The sequence below is a fragment of the Trachypithecus francoisi genome, unplaced genomic scaffold (assembly GCF_009764315.1).
Source record: "Trachypithecus francoisi isolate TF-2019V2 unplaced genomic scaffold, Tfra_2.0 Lachesis_group8, whole genome shotgun sequence".
In the NCBI taxonomy this organism is placed as follows: domain Eukaryota; kingdom Metazoa; phylum Chordata; class Mammalia; order Primates; family Cercopithecidae; genus Trachypithecus; species Trachypithecus francoisi.
In genome coordinates this window covers 63,610,303-63,633,155 of record NW_022681473.1, presented here as the reverse complement: position 1 = coordinate 63,633,155, position 22,853 = coordinate 63,610,303, and the positions used below count along the sequence as shown (strand labels likewise).

Here is a 22,853-nt window from a genome sequence, read left to right as displayed (position 1 = left end):
CTCATACCCTACTGGTGGAATCAAATGATAGAGCCACGTTGAAAAACAGTCTAGTATTTCCCCAGATGGTTAAACTTAGCATTACTTCATGATCCAGCAATGCCAGCCCTATGTATAAACCCAAAAGAAGTGAAAACATGTCCACACTAAAACTTGTACACACACGTTTATAGCAATATTATTCATAATAGCCAAGAAATAGAAACAACCTAAATGACTACCAACTGACAAATGGATAAACATTCTAATCTATATCCACACAATAGAATGTTATTTGGTCATTAAAAGGAATGAAATACTGATACATGTTACAACATAGATGAATCTTGAAAATATTATGCAAAGTGAGAGAAGTTAGTCATAAAAGACCATGTATTATATTATTTCATATGTGTTAAATGTCCGGAATAGACAAATCTATATAGACAGAAAGTAGAATAGCGGTTGTCAAGACTGCAGGGAATAGGGGGCTGGAGAACAATAGGTAAATGGTTCATGATTTCTTTTGGAGGTTATAAAATATTCTAAAATTGACTGTGGTGATGGTTGCATGTGCTGTGAATATACTATAAGCCATTGAATCTCAGACTTGAGTGAATTGTATGGTCCAAAAAAAAAAAAAAAAAAGTTGTGTGCCAAAAGGTCTTTGTCTCACCTGAGCTATATGTCAATAAATTTTTACCAAAAAGAGAAAATTATGAAAAGAATAAGCAGATTTTTGCAAGAGTATTTACCAAATGGCATGCCTCTAAGGCAAAAATTCCAATTATCTTATATAAAGATGTATATGTTACCCCAAACGATTGTATTGTATACTTTAAAATGGTTCATATAGTAAATTTTATGTAATGTTTTACCTCAATTTTTATAAAAGTCTATTTGCTTAAAAACATTAATATAAAAAAATTAATTCAGCAAAGAAAGCCCAGTGAAACAAGTCAGAACACAAATTGTTTTTGATATCAACTCGCCAAGCAGACAATTCGGAGGGAAATCAAAATTGTGTACCTGCTGGGCACAGCAGTTCACACCTGTAATCCCAACACTTTTGCAGGCCAAGGTAGGAGGATTTCTTGAGCTCAGGAGTTCGAGACCAGCCTGGGCAAGAGCAACCACTCTGGCTCTTAAAAAAAAAATTGTATACCAAAAGTATTTGTCACTGGAATGCAATGGCTATGTATTCAGAGGCATGATCATAGCTCACTGTAGCCTCAAACTCCTGGACTCAAGTAAGCCTCCCTCCTCAGTCTCCTGAGTAGCTTGGACTCCAGGTACAAGCCACTACACCAGCTCCAACTTGTTTGTCCAAGAGTCCCACAGAAAGCCACCAAATGAGAGTCCTCAAAATTAACTTAATGGAACCTTAAATGTTAAGGAAGAGATCACCACTTGCATATGTGAAACAATGAAGCTGAATGCATTACTTGCTAAGCAAAAGAGGCTGAATGTATTACTTGCTAAGCAAAAGAGAATGACACAAAACACATTCACTCTGAACAAAGCAAGAGTTGATATATATATACGGTTTTGAGAAGGTTGAATGTCAGGGATTGGCAGATTTTCAAAACTAGGAATGTTTAAGGAGTTGACTCACTTTTAGCCATGGTGTTTCGAGTTTGGAGGACTAGTAGAAGCAGAAGCTGTCACAGATTGGCCAACTTTCAGAGGCATGGCTGTTGGAGCAAAGCAGCAGTTACTTTTTTTTTTTTTTTTTGAGACGGAGTCTCTGTCGTCCAGGCTGGAGTGCAGTAGCCGGATCTCGGCTCACTGCAAGCTCCGCCTCCCGGGTCCACGCCATTATTCTCCTGCCTCAGCCTCCCGAGTAGCTGGGACTGCAGGCGTCCACCACCACGCCCGGCTAAATTTTTGTATTTTCACTAGAGACGGGGTTTCACCGTGTTAACCAGGATGGTCTTGATCTCTTGACCTAGTGATCCACCCGCCGCAGCTTCCCAAAGTGCTGGGATTACAGGCGTGAGCCATCGCACCCGACCAGCAGTTACTTTCTGATCAGAAGGGATTTAAAACTAGTTCTGTGGTTACTCGTTTATGATTTATGAAACAAGGGCTAAAGAATAAACAGTTATTCCCTTTCCTGAATTTGGAGAATAGGAACTTTTTATTCTCAATCTCTGCTATTTCTGCCAGCCACATCATAAATTTAGTTTAAAAGCAAAGATATTACTGTTAGTTGACAAACAAGTTAATCAATAAAGGCAGCCAAGTCAACAAGTGAAAGGGGGAATTCTTTTTTTTTTTTTTCCCCCGAGACGGTGTCTCACACTGTCACCCAGGCTGGAGTGCAGTGGCACGATCTCGGTTCACTGCAAACTCCACCTCCCAGGTTCACGCCATTCTCCTGCCTCAGCCTCCCTAGTAGCTGGGACTACAGGCACCTGCCACCACACCCAGCTACTTTTTTGTATTTTTAGTAGAGACAGGGTTTCAACATGTTAGCCAGGATGGTCTCGATCTCCTGACCTCGTGATCTGCCCCCCTCGGCTTCCTGAAGTGCTGAGATTACAGGCGTGAGCCACCATGCCCGACCCAAAGGGGGAATTCTTTAAGCTTGTGCTGAAGAATGTTAGAATTGTTAGAGAGAAGTTCTTTAATATTAAAAATTATTGTTATTAAAGAGACACAGTAGTTTATAACTCAGTATCATTGAATGGCAGTCTTTCAAGATTGGTAGAGCCAATCTTGAAAGAATTGGTAGAGCCCGTTCAGTCTTTCCTTGGAAAAGTAGAAGCACAGTTATATAGGATATTTATTCAAAAAAGGTTACTTAACACGTAACAAGAGAATAACACTGAATGTCAATGCTCGAGTCTTAAAGGAGCCCCCAGTTATATCAAACAGGCATACTTAGTTAAATAGCTAAGTATAATTTAGTGCCTATCACATTGTAATTAGATCTATATGGAGTGCTTTAGGAGCAGAGAAAAAGGAGTTATTTACTGCCTGAGGAAGGTGGAGAAATACTTAGAAAAATCTTTGTGGAAAGGGTAATATTTGAACAGACTGTCGAAAGATAAGCCACTCACCAGGCATCAAAAAGCAATGAGAAGGCATTTACAGAGGACTGGCATACACACAGGCACGCAAGCACATGATGGATCAGAGGAACAGCAAGTGGGACAGTGGGGTGGGAGCATGTGGTGGGGGGTGTGGAAAGAAGCAGTAGAAGGAAACAACTCAGCCAAACTGTGAAAGATATTTTTTATTCCTAGTTAAGAATTAGTTAATTTAAGATAATCAAGAGTTATGGAAGTTTTTAACAGGGGAGCAACATGATAAGGTCATTCACAGACTGTAAAAGATGGATTACAGAGGAGAATACAAAGTCCAGGAGACGGGTTAGAAGGCTACTGAAAATGCTGGATTTCAGGATATTCTGAGGCATAGCCTTATGAACAGGAAAAGGAAGCAGACTTTATCACTCTTGATCTCTTCCTCTTCACAAGTTATATTTGATCTATCATCAATACTGTGCCCTTGTCAAAATGCAAGTATGGGGCCGGGCGCGGTGGCTCAAGCCTGTAATCACAGCACTTTGGGAGGCTGAGACAGGCGGATCACGAGGTCAGGAGATTGAGACCATCCTGGCTAACATGGTGAAACCCCGTCTCTACTAAAAATACAAAGAAAATTAGCCAGGTGTGGTGGCGGGTGCCTGTAGTCCCAGCTACACGGGAGGCTGAGGCAGGAGAATGGCGTGAACCCGTGGAGAGCTTGCAGTGAGTGGAGATTGCGCCACTGCACTCCAGCCTGGGCGACAGAACGAGACTCCGTCTCAAAAAAAAAAAAAAATGCAAGTATGTGTTCACTTCAATATAACATATACTAAAATTGGAACCATACAGAGAAGATTAGCATGGCTCCTATGCAAGGATGACACTTAAATTCATGAAGCATTCCATACTTTTATTTTTTTAAAAAAAAAAAGCAAGTATTTCATTGTTAGGATACCCTGATTCTTTTCTTTTGTTCCTGATCTGTCTCTCTGCCTCTGTCTCTCTCTCTCTCTTCTTCCCTCCACCCCCCTCCACCCTCTCTTTCCCTTCTTCACTATCTCCTCTCCCTCTCCCTTTCTCTTGCCCTGCTCCAAGTGAAGAATCAGCATCTGTGCCAAGGAAGAGTTGCTAGTAAATATCAAGATTGTTCTAATTAATCGATTAGGAAGAACTTGATTAATTTGAAGGGGAAAAAGGCTTGATTTCCTTTTTTTGGTAGGGATATAAACAAGAAGCTTATAATAAATGGTAACTTGTCTGGGTGAGGTGGCTCACGCCTGTAATCCCAGCACTTTGGGAGGCTGAAGCAGGTGGATCACCTGAGGTCAGGAGTTCGACACCAGCCTGGCCAACTTGGCAAAACCCCAACTCTACTAAAAATACAGAAATTAGCCACGTGTGGTGGTACACACCTGTAATCCCAGCTACTTGGGAGGCTGAGGCAGGAGAATTGCTTGAACCTGGGAGGCGAAAGTTGCAATGAGCCAAAATCGCACCACTGCACTCCAGCCTGGGTGACAGAGTGAGACTCCACCTCAAAAAAATTAAAAATTAAAAAAAAAATGGTAACTTAAAAAATAAAAGCTGCATTGCCACAAAGAATACAGTTGTGCAAAAATATGTCTGCATGTGGACAAAGCCTTGAGAATATTTGCCATGTAAGACTGATAGGATCATGTATGATTCTTTTCCTTGTAAGTAATTTCCTTTCGTGACAGTTGTATACTTTCTAGTTTTTTTGTTTGTTTGTTTGTTTGTTTGTTTTGTTTTGTTTTTTTAAATAGAGTCTTGCTCTGTCACCCAGGCTGGAGTGCAGTGGTGTGATCTCCGCTCACTGCAACTTCCCCTTCCTGGGTTCAAGTGATCCTCCCACCTTAGCCTCCCAAGTAGCTGGGACTACAGGCCCGTGATACCATGCCTAGCTAATTTTTTTTTCAGCGCTTAAGTTCCAGGATATATGTGCAGAATGTGCAGGTTTGTTATTAGGGTGGTGCAAAAGTAATACTGGAATGTGTGTCATGGTGGTTTGCTGCACAGATCAACCCATCACTTAGCTATTAAGCCCAGCTCCATTAGCTGTTCTTCTTAATGCTCTCTTTCCCCACCCATGATTCCCTCACAGGCCCCAGCGTGTGTTGTTCTCCCCCACTCATGTGTCCATATGTTCTCACTGTTCACCTCCCACTTATAAGTGAGAGCATGCAGTGTTTGGTTTTCTATTCCTGTCTTAGTTTGCTGAGGATAATGGCATGCAGCTCCATCCATGTCCCTGCAAAGGACATGATCTCTGTCCTTTTTATGGCTGCATAGTATTCCATGGTGTATATGTGCCACATTTTCTTTATCCAGTCGATCATTGATGGTAATTTGGGTTGATTCCTTATCTTTGCTATTGTGAATAATAAAAACCTTGATTTCTGACCATTTTCTTTGTTCTATAGATAATTAAATTGAAAGCTGAAGCCCGGCTGGACCTGCTAAAGCAGATCGGTGTTTCTGTGGACACATGGCTAAAGAGTGCCATGAGCCAAGTAATGGAAGAACTGGAAAATGAGCGATGGGCCCGCCCTCCTGCAGTGACCAGTAATGGCACTTTACACTCGGTACAATTTCTTTTCTTGGATATGATAAGTTGATTTTCATTGAAGGATGCTTTGACTCTGTAGCCAAACTTAATAATAGCCAAAATTTTTTAAAAAGATAATAGTTTGCTAGTGGTTTAGGTTTTGTTCTTCAGCCTATCACTAATTGATTTTAAATTATTGCAGGAAATGAAAGAGAGGAAAAAAATGAGTGTATTTTTTAATGTATGATGAAGAATATGTTATCACTATTTGGGTTATCAATGCCTATCTACCAGACTCATCCCATTCATAGAGTAAATATGCTTCATGTCTGGAAGTAATAGAATAGAAAACAATCTAGTATCTCTGAAGTTCTCGGAGGTCGTCTTTAGTGAAAATGAAAATAAACATCCAGAGATTTGCACACAATCTTAAGTGAAAGGAATGCTCTTCTTAGTGTGTGGGCTTAGTCTGAGGTGACTTCAACTCCTAACAGCTTTCATATTCTCCTTACATAGAGAGAGTGTAGGTGAGTTTGTTTACAGGCAAGGCCAGGACACAGCTTAAGTTTCCTTACTTCAAGTCCAGGGCTTTTTCCACTCTGATGTCATCTGGTTCAACCTTAGTTTTTCATGTTGGAGATCTAAGTACCAGAAAAGTTCAGTGATTTGCCTGATATTACATAGGTGGCTATGTGATGCCTTGCTAGTCAGACTAATGTAATTTCTACTGTCACCTCCCCACCCATTACTCTCTGTCATCCTGTTTATTTCCTCAGTGGTATTTATTGAACTTGCCTTCTTTATTTGTTTTCTTTTGTTTATTGTTGTTTTCCTCTCTAGAATGTAATTGCCATATCTTCCTGGTTCCCTGCTCTGCACAGCAAAGTGCCTGACACATAGTAGGTACTTAAATATTTTTTGAAGGAAGTAGTGAATGGCTGGATGGCTGAGTAGGTAGTTGGAATAGTGGCAAACTAAAAGCTAAAACTCGAACCTCCCAACTTCCCACTATCTTCATAATGCCTCTTTAAATGGTTGTGCTCTTCAGATATCAGGCAGGCTTGCTAGAGAAACTGGCCAAAATTTTAAAACATTCCTGAAGTTTTTTCACATAGCATTCTGATTTTCTAATGAGCATACACTTGCACATTTAAAAAGGATTGTGTGTGGGTCTACATTTTAAGGAAAAACAATCTATTGAAGCTTTATTTTCATTTAACTATTAATGTTAATCCAGCTGGAGGGAAAAAGAAACATCACCCACTTGACTTTGGGATTACAAGCGCTTCCCCATTGTTATTAGAACAGAGTTGCTCCGGCCGGGCGTGGTGGCTCACACATGTAATCCCAGCACTTTGGGAGGCCGAGGCAGATGGATCACCTGAGGTCAGGAGTTCGAGACCAGCCTGGCCAACATGGTGAAACACTGTATCTACTGAAAACACAAAAATTAGCCAGGCATGGTGGCAAACACCCATAATCCCTGCTACTCGGGAGGCTGAGACAGAAGAATTGCTTGAACCCATGAGGCAGAGGTTGCAGGGAGCTGAAATCATGCCATTGCACTCCAGCCTGGGTGACGAGAGTGAAACTCCATCTCAAAAAAAAAAGAAAAACAGAACAGAGTTGCTCCATCTCATGGAATATCTCCTACTATTGCACTTTCTAAAAGTCATAATGCTCATCTACTTCAGATTGTTGTAGAGTTTTTGATGACATCAAATTCCAGGCCCACTTGCTTTGGGCTTCTACAGCATGACTGTTTCCAACCAATCAAACCCATGATTTTCCTTCAACTAGCACCTTTTCTAACCAAATCGATTGAGCAGGCACATACCATCTGACTTTGAACTGAGCAGGCGCATACCACCTAACTTTGTGCTTACTTCCTGGGCAAACTGAAGATGAACAAAACTTGGTCTCTTTCCTCATAGAGTTTACAAGCTAGGAGACCAGACAGACCTTTATAGATCTTAGTGATACATGGAAGTGTATGACTGGGCTACTGTGTAGCAAACTTGGAATTGCTTACTTCTAACTCATCTGCACACCTTGGAAAAAGTCACTTCTCTTGGGTTTCTGAAAGAAAGATTAAAAGACTCTGAGATTCCCACCATCCCCTCCCCACCAACCAACTCCAGAATCTTGTGGTTCTTTTAAATACTGTCAGAAAAGCTCAGTATCAGCTAGAATAGGGAAGAAAGTGTGCCCCATGGAGATATGTCATTTGGGATAGTCCTTGAAGAATTTTAATGGGAGATAAAGAAGGGCTGTTCTCGTTGTGAAGGAAGGAAATGAAGGAGTTGTGCCTAATACAGTAGTAGTAAGTATTGAATAAATGAGTGTTTTTGAGACCTGTCCAGAGAAATCACTCATCTAGAGACATATCATATCCTCTGTGAAGGGAGCATTTTGCAATCCCGTCCCACGTTGTTCTTCCCCCTAGTCAATCTTACGAACCTGCATCTTTCAACTGAGAGATTACATTTTGTGGAAGATCTAATAATATAAATAAAGGAGAGACATAGGCACAAAATAGCTTAATGAGGACGACCCATATTTATTTAATCTGCTTTTAAATAACAGCACTGAAATTATTTAGAGGGGGCTGTATCTCTTCATACTGACAGCTAGCTGACTAAGGAACATGAAGCAGAAATACACATTCTAGAGGCTAAATTATTTCTTCCATTACAGGTGCCAACAAAACCATTCGTCATCTGGAAAACATGATTAATACTACTGTTAGACATTAATAGTAGTGCAACTGAAAATGCCTTGTGGAAGATAAATGTTTAAAAACGACACAGGCTACTCCCTTATAGAATAAGGAAGGAACTATACTTACTTGGGTATTAACTCCGCCTTCTGTATCATGCTAAGGTACAGAATGTAAGATTGGAAGAAAGGAATTCCAGAGAATAGCAACATTGTTTTTAAAGGAGAACAGTCCACTGACACAGTGACTCAGTTGCAGGTGGCCAGAGCCTGCGTGCTGCTTCCCCTATTAGATTGCTGCCATCAGTCTGTGTCACTCGGCCTCCCTTCTCTTGTTGTTGGGTTTCTCTTACTCAGAAGCCATACCAAGATGACAGCCTAACTTTTGAAATTATATTAATTCTACAATAGAAAAAGTTATGTAAGCAGATTACTAAAAAATTGGAAAAGACATTAAAGAAGAAAATGATTAATAGCTCCATCCTTATAACAGCACAGCTAGCAATTCAGTGTATTTACTTACTCTTTTATTTATTTATTTTTTAATTTACAAAAAATTGTATATGTTTATGGTGTACAACATAATGTGTATTTTTGTTTGTTTGTGTGGAGACAGTCTCGCTCTATCACCCAGGCTGAAGTGCAGTGGTGCTGTCGATGGCTCACTGCAGCCTCAACCTTTGGGGCTCAATGGATCCCTCCTGCCTCAGCATCCTGAGTAGCTGAGACTACAGGCTCATGCCCCCATGCCCAGCTAATTTTTGTATTTTCACTATGTTGCCCAGGCTAGTCTCATACTCGTAGGCTCAAGCAGTCCGCCCACATTGGCCTCCCAAAGTGCTGGTATTACAGGCATGAGCCACCACACCCAGCCCATATTTTTATTCTTTCTACTCTTTTATTTGTGAGCCACTACACCCACCCTGTTCTTTTATTTCTTGCATTTTCAAACTATAGCCCACAATCTTTTTTTTTTTTTTTTTTTTTTTTTGAGACGGAGTCTCGCTCTGTCGCCCAGGCTGGAGTGCAGTGGCCGGATCTCAGCTCACTGCAAGCTCCGCCTCCCGGGTTTACGCCATTCTCCCGCCTCAGCCTCCCGAGTAGCTGGGACTACAGGCGCCCACCACCTCGCCCGGCTAGTTTTTTGTAATTTTTAGTAGAGACGGGGTTTCACCGTGTTAGCCAGGATGGTCTCGATCTCCTGACCTCGTGATCCGCCCGTCTCGGCCTCCCAAAGTGCTGGGATTACAGGCTTGAGCCACCGCGCCCGGCCATAGCCCACAATCTTAACATCACTTCCCTATTTTCAACCACTTTCCCCAACTAATGTACAAAGGCAAACTGCCAGTCTACTCTGTTGTACAGCCTCCCTTAGAGTATGAACATCTGCAGAGTTGCATATAAATAATTCTGACTCTGGTCTTTGTGAAGACCATGCTCAATAATGATGTTGGAGATAAGGGTAAGATAAGGAGTTCCTAAAACTGCTAAGATCATATGCTGTGGCTGGGTCATACAATAGGTATTTATTTAACATTTTAAGAAACTGACAAACTGTTTTCCAAAGTGGTTATACCATTTTACAGTCCCATCAATAGGGTACTAGTGTTTCAGTTATTCCACAATCTTGTCAACACTTAGCATAGTCAGTCTTTTTAACTTTAGACATTCTAATAGGTGTGATGTTGTAAATCATTGTCATTTTAATTTCCATTTCCCTGATAATGTTGAGCATCTTTTCATGTGTTTATTTGCATCTGTATATTTTCTTTGGTGAAGTGTCTGTTCAAATCTTTATATTTTATTAGGTTTGTTTTCTTTTTATTGCATTTTAAGAGTTTATACTCTGAATATAAATCCTTTATCAGATATTTTGATTTATGTAATTTTCTTCTAGTCTGTGGCTTATTTTTTTATTTCCTTAATACTTTTCAAAGGGCACAAATTTTTAATTTTAATGAAGTCTAACCTACCAATTTTTCTTTTATGGATCATATTTTTGGTGTGGTAGCTAAGAAATCTTTGCCTAAAACCAAGGTCATAAAGATTTTCTCCTAGATTTTCTTCTAGAAGTTTTATAGTTTTATGTTTTACATTTAAATCTGTAATTCAGCATGAGCTCATCTTTGATTATGGTAAACAGAGTAAGTCAGAGTTCTTTGTCCCTTTTTGGAACTTTTTTTTAACTGTCCTTTCTCCACTGAATTGCCTTTGCATCATTGTCAAAAATCAGTTATTCAGGCCCGCCTGTATTCCCAACACATTGGGCTGAGTGGGAGGATCTCTTCTGGCCAGGAGTTTGAGACCAGCCTGAGCAACATAGTAGACCCTGTCTCTAAAAAAAGAAAAAAAAAAATTTCAACTAGCCAGGCACTGTGGTACATTCTGGCGGTCTTAGCTACTCAGGAGGCTAAGGCAAGAAGATATCTTGAACCCAGAAGTTCAGAGTTACAGTGAACTATGATTATGCCACTGCACTCCAACCTGGGAAGCAGAGCAAGACTTTGTCTCTTTAAAAAAAAAATTAATCATATATGTATGGGTCTGTTTCTTGACATTTTATTCTGTTCCATTGATCTATTTGTCTAGCTTGATGCCAGTACTACACTGTCTTAATTACTGTAATTTTAGAATAAGTCATGACTTCAGATAGTGTAAGTCCTCCAACTTTCTTCTTTATCAAAGTTGTTTTGGGTATTCTAGGTCCTTTACATTTCCATATGAATTTAAAATTGGTTTTCTACCCCAAAAAGCCTATCAGGATTTTTATTAGGATTATGATGACTGTATAGATCAACTGGAAGATAACATTGCCATGTTAACAATATTCAGTTTTCCAATCCATCAATCCATGAACGTAATATACTTCTCCATTTATTTAGGACTTTAATTTCTCTCAGCAATGTTTTGTACAAGTTTTCAGTAGATAGATCTTTCACATCCTGTGTCAGACTTATCCCTATTTCATAATTTTGATGCTATTGTAAATGATTTTTTAAATTTCAATTTCCAGTTGTTCATTGCTAATCTGTAAAAATACAGTTGATTGTTGTATATTGATCTTGTGTCCTGCAATCTTGCTAAACACACTTACTAGTTCTAATACTCTTTTGTAAATACCATAGGATTTTCTGTATAACCATGTCACCTGCAAATAAAGACAGTTTTACTTATTCTTTTCCTATTTGTATTCCTTTTTCCTTCTTACTATAAAATTGCTGAATAGAAGTGGTGAGAGTCAGCAGAAATCCTTGCCTTGTTCTTGAACTTTTAGCAAGAATGCATTCAGTCTTTCACCATTAAGTATAAAGTTAGCAGTAGGGTTTTTGTAGATGCCCTTTATCATGTTAAAGAAGTTTCTTCTGTTTCTATTTTGTTTGCTAATAGAAATGGATGTTGGTAATCCCAGCACTTTGGGAGGCGAGACGGGCGGATCACGAGGTCAGGAGATCGAGACCATCCTGGCGAACACTGTGAAACCCCGTCTCTACTAAAAAAAAAAATACAAAAAACTAGCCGGGCGAGGTGGCGGGCGTCTGTAGTCCCAGCTACTCGGGAGGCTGAGGCAGGAGAATGGCGTGAACCCGGGAGGCGGAGCTTGCAGTGAGCTGAGATCCGGCCACTGCACTCCAGCCCCGGTGACAGAGCAAGACTCCGTCTCAAAAAAAAAAAAAAAAAAAAAAAAAGAAATGGATGTTGGATCTTCTCAAATGGTTCTTTTTTTAGTCTGCTAATATGGTTTAATTGTATGATGATTTTTCAGATATTAAACCAGCTTCACATTCCTGGTAAACCCCACTTGGGTAATGATATATTATCCTTTTTTTATTTTTATTTTTATTTTTTTGGAGACGACATTTCGCTCTTGTTGCCCAGGTTGGAGTGTAATGGCGTTATCTCGGCTCACCACAACCTCTGTCTCCCAGGTTCAAGTGATTCTTCTGCCTCAGCCTCCCAAGTAGCTGAGATTATAGGCATATGCCACCATGCCTGGCTAATTTTGTATTTTTTTTTAGTAGAGATAGGGTTTCTCTATGTTGGTCAGGTTGGTCTTGAACTCCCGACCTCAGTGGATCCACCCGCCTCGGCCTCCCAAAGTGCTAGGATTATAGGCATGAGCTACCACGCCCAGCCTATCCTTTCTATATATTGATTGGAACTGGTTTGCTAGGACTCTGGTAAGCATGCTTCCATCTCCATTCATTTCCTTGTAGTATTCTTGTCTGATTTTGTTACAATGCTTGTCTCCAAATGATTTGAAAAGTATCCTCTCCTCTTCAAGTTTCTGGAAGCCTTGTGTAGAATTGTGTGGAATTTTGTCTTCCTGAAATATTTGGTAGAGTTTACCGGGCTGTTATCTGGTCCTGGAGTTTTCTTTTGGAAGTTTTTAAATAACAGACTCCATTTCTTTAGTAGATACAGGGTTATTAAGGTTATTCTTCTTGAGTGAGCTTTGGTAAGTTGTCTCTTTTAAAGAATTTGTCCATTCCATCTAAGTGGTCAGATTTATTGGCACAAAGTTGCTTATAATATTCCCTTATGCTTTGATTATCTAGAAAATTAGTAGTGATATCACCTCATTCCTGATATTGGTGGTGTCTCCTCTCTTCTGATCATTCTGCTAGAGGTTTATTAATTAGATGGATCTCTATGAAGAATCAGCTTTTGATTTTATTGATTTTTCCCTCTTGTTTTTCTCTTTTCTATTTTCTTGATTTCTGCTCAGGATTTTATTATTTCCTTTCTTCTGTTCAATTTGGATTTAATTTTCTCCTTTCTAATTTGTAAGGTAGAAACCGAGGTCATTGATTTGAGACTTTTCTTCTTTTTGAATATTGGCATTCAGTGCTAAACATTTCCTTGTAAGTATTGCTTTAGGTCCATTGCACAAATTCTGATATGTTGTGTTATCATTTTTATCCACTTCAAAATATTTTCCAGTTTACTTTTTTTTTTAAACAGACTCTTACTCTGTTACCCAAGCTGGAGTGCAGTGACGCAATCTCAGCTGATGGCAACCTCCTCCTCCCGGGTGATTTCTCATGCCTCAGCCTCGCAGCACCACCACGCCCAGCTAATTTTTTGTATTTTTAGTAGAGATGGGGTCTCACTATGTTGCCCAGGCTGGTCTTGAACTCCTGAGCTCTAGCAATTCACCCACCTCAGCCTCCCAAAATGCTAGGATTATAGGAGTGAGCCACTGCACCCGGCCTCTAATTTATGTTTTAATTTCTTCTTTTGACTGATGGGTAATTAAAAGTGTGTTACTGAATTTCCAAATATTTGGAGATTTTTCCAGATAGCTTTTTGTTTATTTCTAGTTTATTTCCATTGTAGTCAAATAACATACTTGAATCCTTTTAAAACTTTTTGAGCTTTGTTTTGTGACCCAGTATAAAGGTATATCTTGGTAACTGTTACATGTGTTCTTAAAAAAAAAAGAATGTATATTTTGCTATTGTTAGGGGTTACATTCTATACATGTCAATTAAGTCAAGTTGGTTATAGTATTGTTCTAGTCTTCTAGACTGGAACAAACCTTTTACTGGTCCATGGCCTGTTAGGAACTGAACCACACAGCAGGTGGTAAGTGGCCCCAGAGGGAGCATTACTGCTTGAGCTCCACCTCCTGTCAGATCAGCAGCAGCATTAGATTCTCAGAGAAGCATAAACCCTATTGTGAACTTCACATGTGAGGGATCTAGATTGGACCCTCCTTATGAGAATCTAATACCTGATGATCTGAGATGGAACAGTTTCATCCTGAAACCTTCCCTCATGGTGCCCCAAGGGTCTGATCCATGGAAAAATTGTCTTCCGTGAAACTGGTTCCTGGTGCCTAAAAGACTGGGGACAGCTGTTCTGTATCCTTACTAATCTTAATACTCTACTGGGTGCCCTGTGCCTTATGAGGTTTTTACTCTTTTAGGAGGGAGCAGGAGTTATTCTCAGACCTGTGTGAGTTCTGAGGATTATTTTTTCTAATCCTTTTTGGTGCTTCTAGCCCTAGCTTTGGGTAATTTCTTCACATATATGTACTGACCAGTACTCAGCCAAAGTCTTGAGGAGGACCCTCTACAGATTTCCTAAATTCTATGCATCTCTCTCTTCTTCATTACAGTCCCCCCTTTTATCTGTGGGGGATACATTTCAAGACCTCCAGTGCATGCCTGAAATCGCAGATAGTACCGAACCCTATGTATACTATACATACATAGCTATCATAAAGTGAATTTATAAATGAGGCACAGTAAGAGATTAACAACACTAACTAGTAATAAAATAGAATACTATAACAATATGCCAGCAGCACTACTCTGGTGCTTTGGGGCCAGTATTAAGTAAAATAAGGGCTACTTGAACACAAGCACCGTGATATGGTGACAGTCAATCGGGATAACCGGCCGGGCGCGGTGGCTCAAGCCTGTAATCCCAGCACTTTGGGAGGCCGAGACGGGCGGATCACGAGGTCAGGAGATCGAGACCATCCTGGCTAACATGGTGAAACCCCGTCTCTACTAAAAATACAAAAAACTAGCCGGGCGAGGTGGCGGGCGCCTGTAGTCCCAGCTACTTGGGAGGCTGAGGCAGGAGAATGGCGTAAACCCGGGAGGCGGAGCTTGCAGTGAGCCAAGATTGCGCCACTGCACTCCAGCCTGGGCGACAGAGCGAGACTCCGCCTCAAAAAAAAAAAAAATCGGGATAACCGAGATGGCCACTAAATGACTAATGGGTAAGTAGCTTACATAGCTTGCATATACTTGAAAAAGGTGTGATTCACATCTGGGGAGACAGAGTGAATCACTGTAAAATTTCATCAAGTGCTCAGAATGGCACACAATTCAAAACGTATGAGTTGTTTATTTCTGGAACTTTCCACTTAATATTTTTGCATCATGGTTGACTGGGTAAGTGGCACCATGGAAAGCCAAACCACGGATAAGGGGAGACTGCTATACTCCACATCCTGAGCTGTCTCCACTTTGGCTTTACTAAATTCCCAGTTTCATCTCCTCTGTTCAGGGAGATCACGATAATGTGCCTGGTTTTCTTCTCCCTATGTCATAGCCTAGAAACGTTCTTCATACAGTATGTTGTGGGAGTTGTTTGTTTCCCATCCCCCAGGGATCACTGTCCTTCATGAGTGATGCCCAGTGTCTTGAAAACTATTCTTTCATATATTTTGAACAGTTTTTCAGTTGTTTCTGACAGGAGGTTAAATCTGATCCCTAATACTCTATCTTGCCTGGAAGCACAAATCCATTTTCCTGATATTTTTAGCATCATCTTTTTCTTATTTTAAGTTCAGGGATATAATTGCAGGTTTGTTACATAGGTAAACTTGTGTTTTGGGGGGGTTATACAGATTATTTCATCACCCAGGTATTAAGTCTCATACCCATTAGTTATTTTTCCTGATCCTCTCCCTCCTTCCACCCTCCACCCTCTGAAAGGCCCCAGTGTCTGTTGATCCCCTCGATGTGTCCATGTTCTAATCATTTAGCTTCCACTTCAAGTGAGAACATGCGGTGTTTGGTCTTCTGTTCCTGTGTTAGTTTGCTAAGGATAATGGCCTCCAGCTCCATCCATGTCCCTCCAAAGGACATGATCTCATTCTTTTTTATGACTGCATAGTATTCCATGGTGTATATGTACCACATTTTCCTTATCCAGTCTACCATTGATGGGCATTTAGGTTGATTTCATGTCTTTGCTATTGTGAACAATGCTGCAGTGAACATACATGTGTATGTGTCTTTATAACAATGATTTATATTCCTTTGGTTAACATCATCTTTGATGACTTACTCATGTTGTATTTGGAGTAATGTCCACTGTGATCACTTCTCTGTCCAATGGAGATGAGAGGTTCTATTAGTAAATATTGAGGAGCTGCCTTCCTCTGTGTTAGGTATTACCAGATTCTTTATCTGGATTCTCCCTTCCTCGTAAAAACAAAACTAATGCTTTATTAAGTACCTCGTATGCACCAAACGTGTTAGGGATTTTAAATATTTTACTTCATTTAATCTTTATGCTAATCCTGTGAAGAAGTAATTGTCTTCATTAGAGAGTCAAGGTCACTGAAATTGAGGAATTTAATAATTTGCCCAAGGTCACACAACAAGTGACACAGTCAGCATTCAAACCCAAGTTGGCCAGACTCCAAGACTCTGCTTTCTACCTCATGATTGTGCCATGAAGCTGAGCCCCTCAGAGGTGTTTTTGCTGAGTACAAGAAGATGGCTCCCGAAATCAACTCAAAAAGATCATCTTGTCTGCCTCTGCAATAAGAGTAAGCATTTTGGCCGGGTGCGGTGGCTCACGCCTGTAATCCAAGCACTTTGGGAGGCCAAGTAAGGTGGATCATCTGAGGTCAGGAGTTCAAGACCAGCCTGGCCAACATAGTGAAACCCCGTCTCTACTAAAGAAAAAAAAAAATTAGCTGGGCATGGTGGTGCACACCTGTAGTCCTAGCTACTTGGGAGGCTGAGGCAGGAGGATCATTTGAACCCGAGAGGCAGAGGTTGCAGTGAGCCAAGATCACACCATTACACTCCAGCCTGGGCGACAAGAGTGAAACTCTGTCTCAAAAAAAAAAAAAGGAGTAAGCATTTTACATCTAAGAAAGGAAAAATGTTAGTATGACTAGAAAGAATAGTTTTGATTGAAGTTCCGTCAAGGGACAGGAAGAAAAGGGGATGAGAGAGCAGTCCTTAAGAGACAGAGGAAGCATGTGATTTTAGAAATGCTGGGTCAAGAAAACAGTGTAACAGTTCAGTTAAGAGAGTGGAATTGGAAAAAGGAAGAAATTATTCTGAGATGACATGCTTTGGAAAGCAGCTAGAGCAACACAGAAGCATATGACAGTGACCCCTATTGCTGGCACTGCAACCTTATTGCCTTCCATGGGAATTCAAAAATCAACTCCAAATAAAGGAGGAAAAAAGGAATGTTTAGTATCAACCAGGTTGCCAAGATTAAATGTTTTGGATTGATTCCCAGTGCCAAAGCACAGTACATGTATATTTTTGGAAACTTGTTCTGCCCACATTTTTATAAATGTATGGGTGTTTTGTTTTGTTTTGATGTTTGTAGTACCCACTGTTTTTTTTTTTAATGCCTGTAACCTTTCCTAGAATATGAAGGCAGTGTCTTCTAAGTATATATAATATGTTTAAAGTTAATTTTATGGCAGTTTCTAGCATGATTCTTTTATGTGGCACAATGCCCTGTTGGAAAACAATAGAATCATAAGTCTGTGATTCTGAATATTTTGCTCCTATTGAGTGGCAAAAGACTCAATATGTGAAACTGTTTTGCCACCGACCTGACTGATGATAGATGAATAATTTGTAAGACATAGCACAGTATTTCCTCACTCATCTGTGGAGAATTTTCAATAAAGTTATCAATGAGAATATTTCAGCAGCTTTGAAATGGTGGCAATAAATATGTCAGGAAAAATGTATAGTTTCTTATCCTGGAACTCTCCACAATTCTGTAGAATTTTTTTCCCTTTATTTTTAGTTGACATAATATTTATACATATTTATGGGATACAGAAGGGCATTTTGATACATGTATACAGTGCTATAGAATTTTATTAGGGAAACAGTGGTTAAGAGGAGAGTCACTTTTAAAACTTCAGTGATAGTTACTCAAGAGAAAGCCCTTTAATTCATGAAAAAGTAGAACTTGACAGCTAGGCAGCCTGTACTTTTAGACTCATCATATCCCGGGAAGTCTTCCCTGACTCCTCTCCAGTGGCATCTTCCGCATTACCAGGGCCATGCACTTGGCCTCTCCTTTTAGTATCCTTCACTCTGGATTGTGAACCACTGGAAAGAGACACTGTGTCCTTCGTTTTCTATCCGTCAAAGAGGCTAGCATAGTTTTCTACATACAGTAGATATTTGATACTTTAATTAATTTAATGGCTGTCCTATGAAGGCCAATCCTGCCTGTCCATTCTTTGTAACCTTAAATGTGTAAATATTGGTGTTTTTGTATGTTTGAATATGGGAAAAAGCAGCCAAATAAGTGCTTGTGTGCAGCAAGCAAGAAACAAATATTTGAGGCTGTTTGTCTCTTCTTTATTAGGTTTTTAATTTAAAAAGTAAAACGTGTATTCTAATAATTCAAAGAGTATAGATGTCTATAAAAAGTAAGTCAGTCATTTCCTCTATTTTCCAGTCTTTATTCTTCTCATTCTGCCTTCCCCTGTCAGATATGTATGCTGATATAAACATTATTTATATTCAGTATATCACGGACAGTGCTGTAAGTGCCTATGGATCTAACTCATTTTTTACACTCAATGCCATTTCAATTAATAGATGCCTTTTAGCCATGATGGGTAATATACCTTGAAACTGGGTTAAAAAATTATTTTCCTTGTGTTACATTTCAGAAAGGAGTGTGCCTTTCATATTTGTTCATGTGTATAGTAAAATATACAAATATACCATTTTAAATATAAGTTTAGTGGCATTAAGTACATTCACATGGTTGTGGAACCATCCCCACCATCCATCCATCTCCAGAACTCTTTTTTTTTTTTTTTGAGACTGAGTCTCACCCTGTCACCCAGGCTGGAGTACAGTGGCATGATCTTGGCTCACTGCAGCCTCCACCTCCTGGGTTCAGGTGATTCTCCTGCCTCAGCCTCCTGAGCAGCTGGGATTATAGGCACCTGCCACCACCCCCAGCAAATTTTGGTCTTTTTTTTTTTTTTTTTTTTTTGAGACAGAGTTTCGCTCTTGTTGCCCAGGCAAGATGGAATGCAATGGCACGATCTCAGCTCACCGCAACCTCCGCCTCCCAGGTTCAAGCGATTCTCCTGCCTCAGCCTCCCGAGTAGCTGGGATTATAGGCATGTGCCACCACGCCAGGCTAATTTTGTATTTTTAGTAGAGATGGGGTTTCTCCATGTTGGTCAGACTGGTCTCAAACTCCCAACCTCAGGTGGACTGCCTGCCTCGGCCTCTCAAAGTGCGGGGATTACAGGTGTGAGCCACCGTGCCTGGCCTAATTTTTGTATTTGTAGGAGAGATAGGGTTTCACCATGTTGACCAGGCTGGTCTCGAACTCCTGACCTTACGTGATCTGCCTGCCTCAGCCTCCCAAAGTGCTGGGATTACAGGCATGAGCCACCCCGCCTGGCCCATCTCCAGGATTCTTTTCATCTATCTAAAGTAAAACTCTCTGCCCATTAAGCAATAACTCCCCATCATGCAGCCTCTGGCAATCACAATTCTGCTTTCTGTCTCTATGAATTTGACTACTCTAGGTACCTCATATAAATGAAATCAGAGTATTTTATCTTTTTGTGACTGGCTTATTCCACTTAGCATAATGGCCTCAAAGATCACCCATGTTCTGTGTAGCGTATCAAAATTTCCCTCCTTTTTAAGACTCAATAAACTGGGCATGGTGGCATGTGCCTGTAGTCCCAGCTACTTGGGGGGCTGAAGTAGGAGGATCCCTTGCATCCAGGAGTTCAAAGCTGCAATGAGCTATGGTCGCACCATTGCACTCCAGCTTGGGCAGCAGAGTTGAGACCCTGTCTCTAATCAGATAGATAGATAGACAGACAGACAATAATATTCCATTGTATGTATATATGCCACATTTTTATTTGGTTTGTGATATATACCTACATTGTACTTATCCATTCATCTCTCAATGGACACTTGTGTTGCTTCTACCTTTTGTGAATAATGTGGCTGTGAACATTGGTTTACAAATATCTGTTCAGGTCTGTGCTTTCTGTTCTTTTGGGTATATACCCAAAATGGCATTGCTGAATTATGTGGTCATTCTGTGTTTAATTTATTGAAGAAACATGTTACTGTTTTTCCATAGCAGCTGTACCATTTTACATCCCTACTAGCAGTGTATAAAGGTTCCAGTTTTTCCACATCCTTGTCAACACTTGTTATTTTCTGTGCGTGTGTGTGTGTGTGTGTGTGTGTGTGTGTGTATATATATGATAGCATCCTAATGGGTATGAAATGGTATCTCATTGTGGTTTTGATTTGCATTTCCCTAATCATTAGTGATGTTGAGCTATTTTCATGTGGTTATTGGCTATTTATATATCCTTTTTGGAAAGATATCTCTTCAAACCTTTTGCCCATTTTTAATTGGATTATTTGTTTTTGGTGGTCAGTTTTAGGGATTCTTTATATATTCTGGATATTAATCCCTTTTAAGATATATGACTTGCAAATACCTTATCCCATTCTGTGGGTTGCCTTTTCACTCTATTGTTCTTTGATGCATACATCTTTTTTATTTTGATAAGGTTCAATGTATCTGTTTTTTTCTTTTGTTGCCTATGCTTTTGGCATCATATTTTAAAAAATCATTGAGGTCAGGGGAGGGGGGGCGTTGCCTGAGCTCAGGAGTTCGAGACCAGCCTGAGCAACACTGTAAAACCCCATCTCTACTAAAATACAAAAGACTAGCTGGGTGTGGTGGTGTGCGCCTGTAGTCTCAGCTGCTTGGGAGGCTGAGGCAGGAGAATTGCTTGAACCCAGTAGGCAGAGGTTGCAGTGAGTCAAGATCGCGCCACTACACTCCAGCCTGGGCAACAGAGCAAGACTCTGTCTCCAAAAAAATCATTGCCAAATCCAGCATCATAAAGTGTTTACCCTATGTTTTCTTTTAAAGTTTCATAGGTTTAGGTCTTTGATCCATTTAATTTTTTCTGTGTATTATATAAGGTGAGATTTCAACTTCATTCTTTTGCATATGGGTATCCAGTTTTTCCAGCAACATTTGTTGAAAAACTGTCCTTTCCTCCACTGAGTGGTCTTGGCATCCTTGTTGAAAATTATTTAATCATGTACGTGAAGGTTTATTTCTGGTTTTTCTAGTCTCGAACTCATTTTTTAAAAAACTTTTAAGTGCAAGGGTACATGGGCAGGTTTGTTACATAGGTAAACTCGTGTCATGGGGGTTTGTTTTACAAATTGTTTCACTACCCAGGTACTAAGCCTAGTACCCAATAGTTATTTTTTCTAATCCTCTCCTTCCTCCCATCTTCTGCCTTCAAGTAGGCCACAGTGTCTGTTGTTCCCCTCTTTGTGTCCATGAGTGCCCATCATTTAGCTCCCACTTACTAGTGAGAACATGCAGTATTTGGTTTTCTGTTCCTGTATTAGTTTGTTAAGGATAATGGCCACCAGTTCCATCCATGTTCCTGCAGAAGACATCATTCTTTTTTGTGGCTGCATAGTATTTCATGGTATATATGTACCACATTTTCTTTATTCAACTTGTCATTGGTGAGTATTTAGGTTGATTCCATGTCTTTGCTAGTATAAATAGTGCTTCAATGAATATACATGTGCATGTGTGCATGTGTTTTTTTTTTTTTTTTTTTTTTTAAGACAGTCTTGCTCTGTTGCCCAGGCTGCAGTGCACTGGCACAATCTTGACTCACTGCAACCTTCGCCTCACAGGTTCAAGCAATTCTCGTGCCTCAGCCTCCTGAGTAGCTGGGATTACAGGCACACACCACCAAGCCTGGTTAATTTTTGTATTTTTAGTAGAGACAGGGTTTTGCCATTTTGGCACCACCCGCTTTAGCCTCCCAATGTGCTGGGATTACAGACATGAGCCACCACTCCTGCCCATGCGTCTTTATAGTAGAATGATTTATATACCTTTGGGTATATGCCCAGTAATGAGATTGCTGGGTTGAATGGTAGTTCTGTTTTTAGCTCTTTGAGGAATCGCCACACTGCTTTCCACAATGGCTGAACTAATTTACACTCCCACCAGCAGTGTATAAGCCTTCCTTTTTTCCATAACCTCACCAGCATGTTATTTTTTGACTTTTTAAATAATAGCCACTCTCAGCTAGGCATGATGGCTCACTCCTATAATGATAGCACTTTGGGAGGCCAAGGCGGGAGGATCACTTGAACCCAGGAGTTCAAGACCAGCCTAAGCAACGTGATGAAACCCCTTATCTACCAAAACAAAAACAAAAATTAGCCAGGCGTGGTGGTGCACACCTATAGTCCCATCTATTCGGGAGGCTGGAGCAGGAAGATTGCTTGAGCCCAGGAGGTCGACACTGCAATGAACTGTGATTGTGTCACTGTACTCCAGCCTGGGTAACAGAACAAGACCCTATCTCAAAAAAAAAAAAAAGCCACTCTGATTGGTGTGAAATGGTATCTCATTGTGATTTTGATTTGCATTTCTCTAATGATATTGAGTGTTTTTTCACATACTTGGCGAACTTTATTTTTTTTTCTTGTTTTTTGTTTTGTTTTGAGACAGAGTCTCGCTCTGTCACCAGGCTGGAGTGCAGTGGCGCCATCTCGGCTCACTGCAAGCTCCGCCTCCCGGGTTCAAGCAATTCTCCTGCCTCATCCTCCCGAGTAGCTGGGACTACAGGCACATGCCACCACACCCAGTTAATTTTTTGTATTTTTTTAATAGAGATGGAGTTTCACCGTGTTAGCCAGGATGGTCTCGATCTCCTGACCTCGTGATCCGCCCACCTCAGCCTCTCAAAGTGCTGGGATTACCAG

General features: G+C 40.4%; 1 protein-coding gene and 1 non-coding gene across 2 annotated transcripts in view; both read left to right on the top strand.

Moving 5' to 3' along the window:
* The window catches only part of FCHSD2 (FCH and double SH3 domains 2), a 332,679-nt gene that overhangs the window by 294,120 nt on the left and 15,706 nt on the right, over nucleotides 1-22,853 (top strand). The window contains exon 13 of the mRNA XM_033206003.1: nucleotides 5,456-5,617. Within this exon, the coding sequence (XP_033061894.1) occupies nucleotides 5,456-5,617 (162 nt within the window). The remainder of the gene's footprint in view (nucleotides 1-5,455; nucleotides 5,618-22,853) is intronic.
* LOC117081801 lies at nucleotides 3,822-3,926 on the top strand. The gene has a single exon (XR_004436285.1). It is a non-coding gene; the product is annotated as a U6 spliceosomal RNA (small nuclear RNA).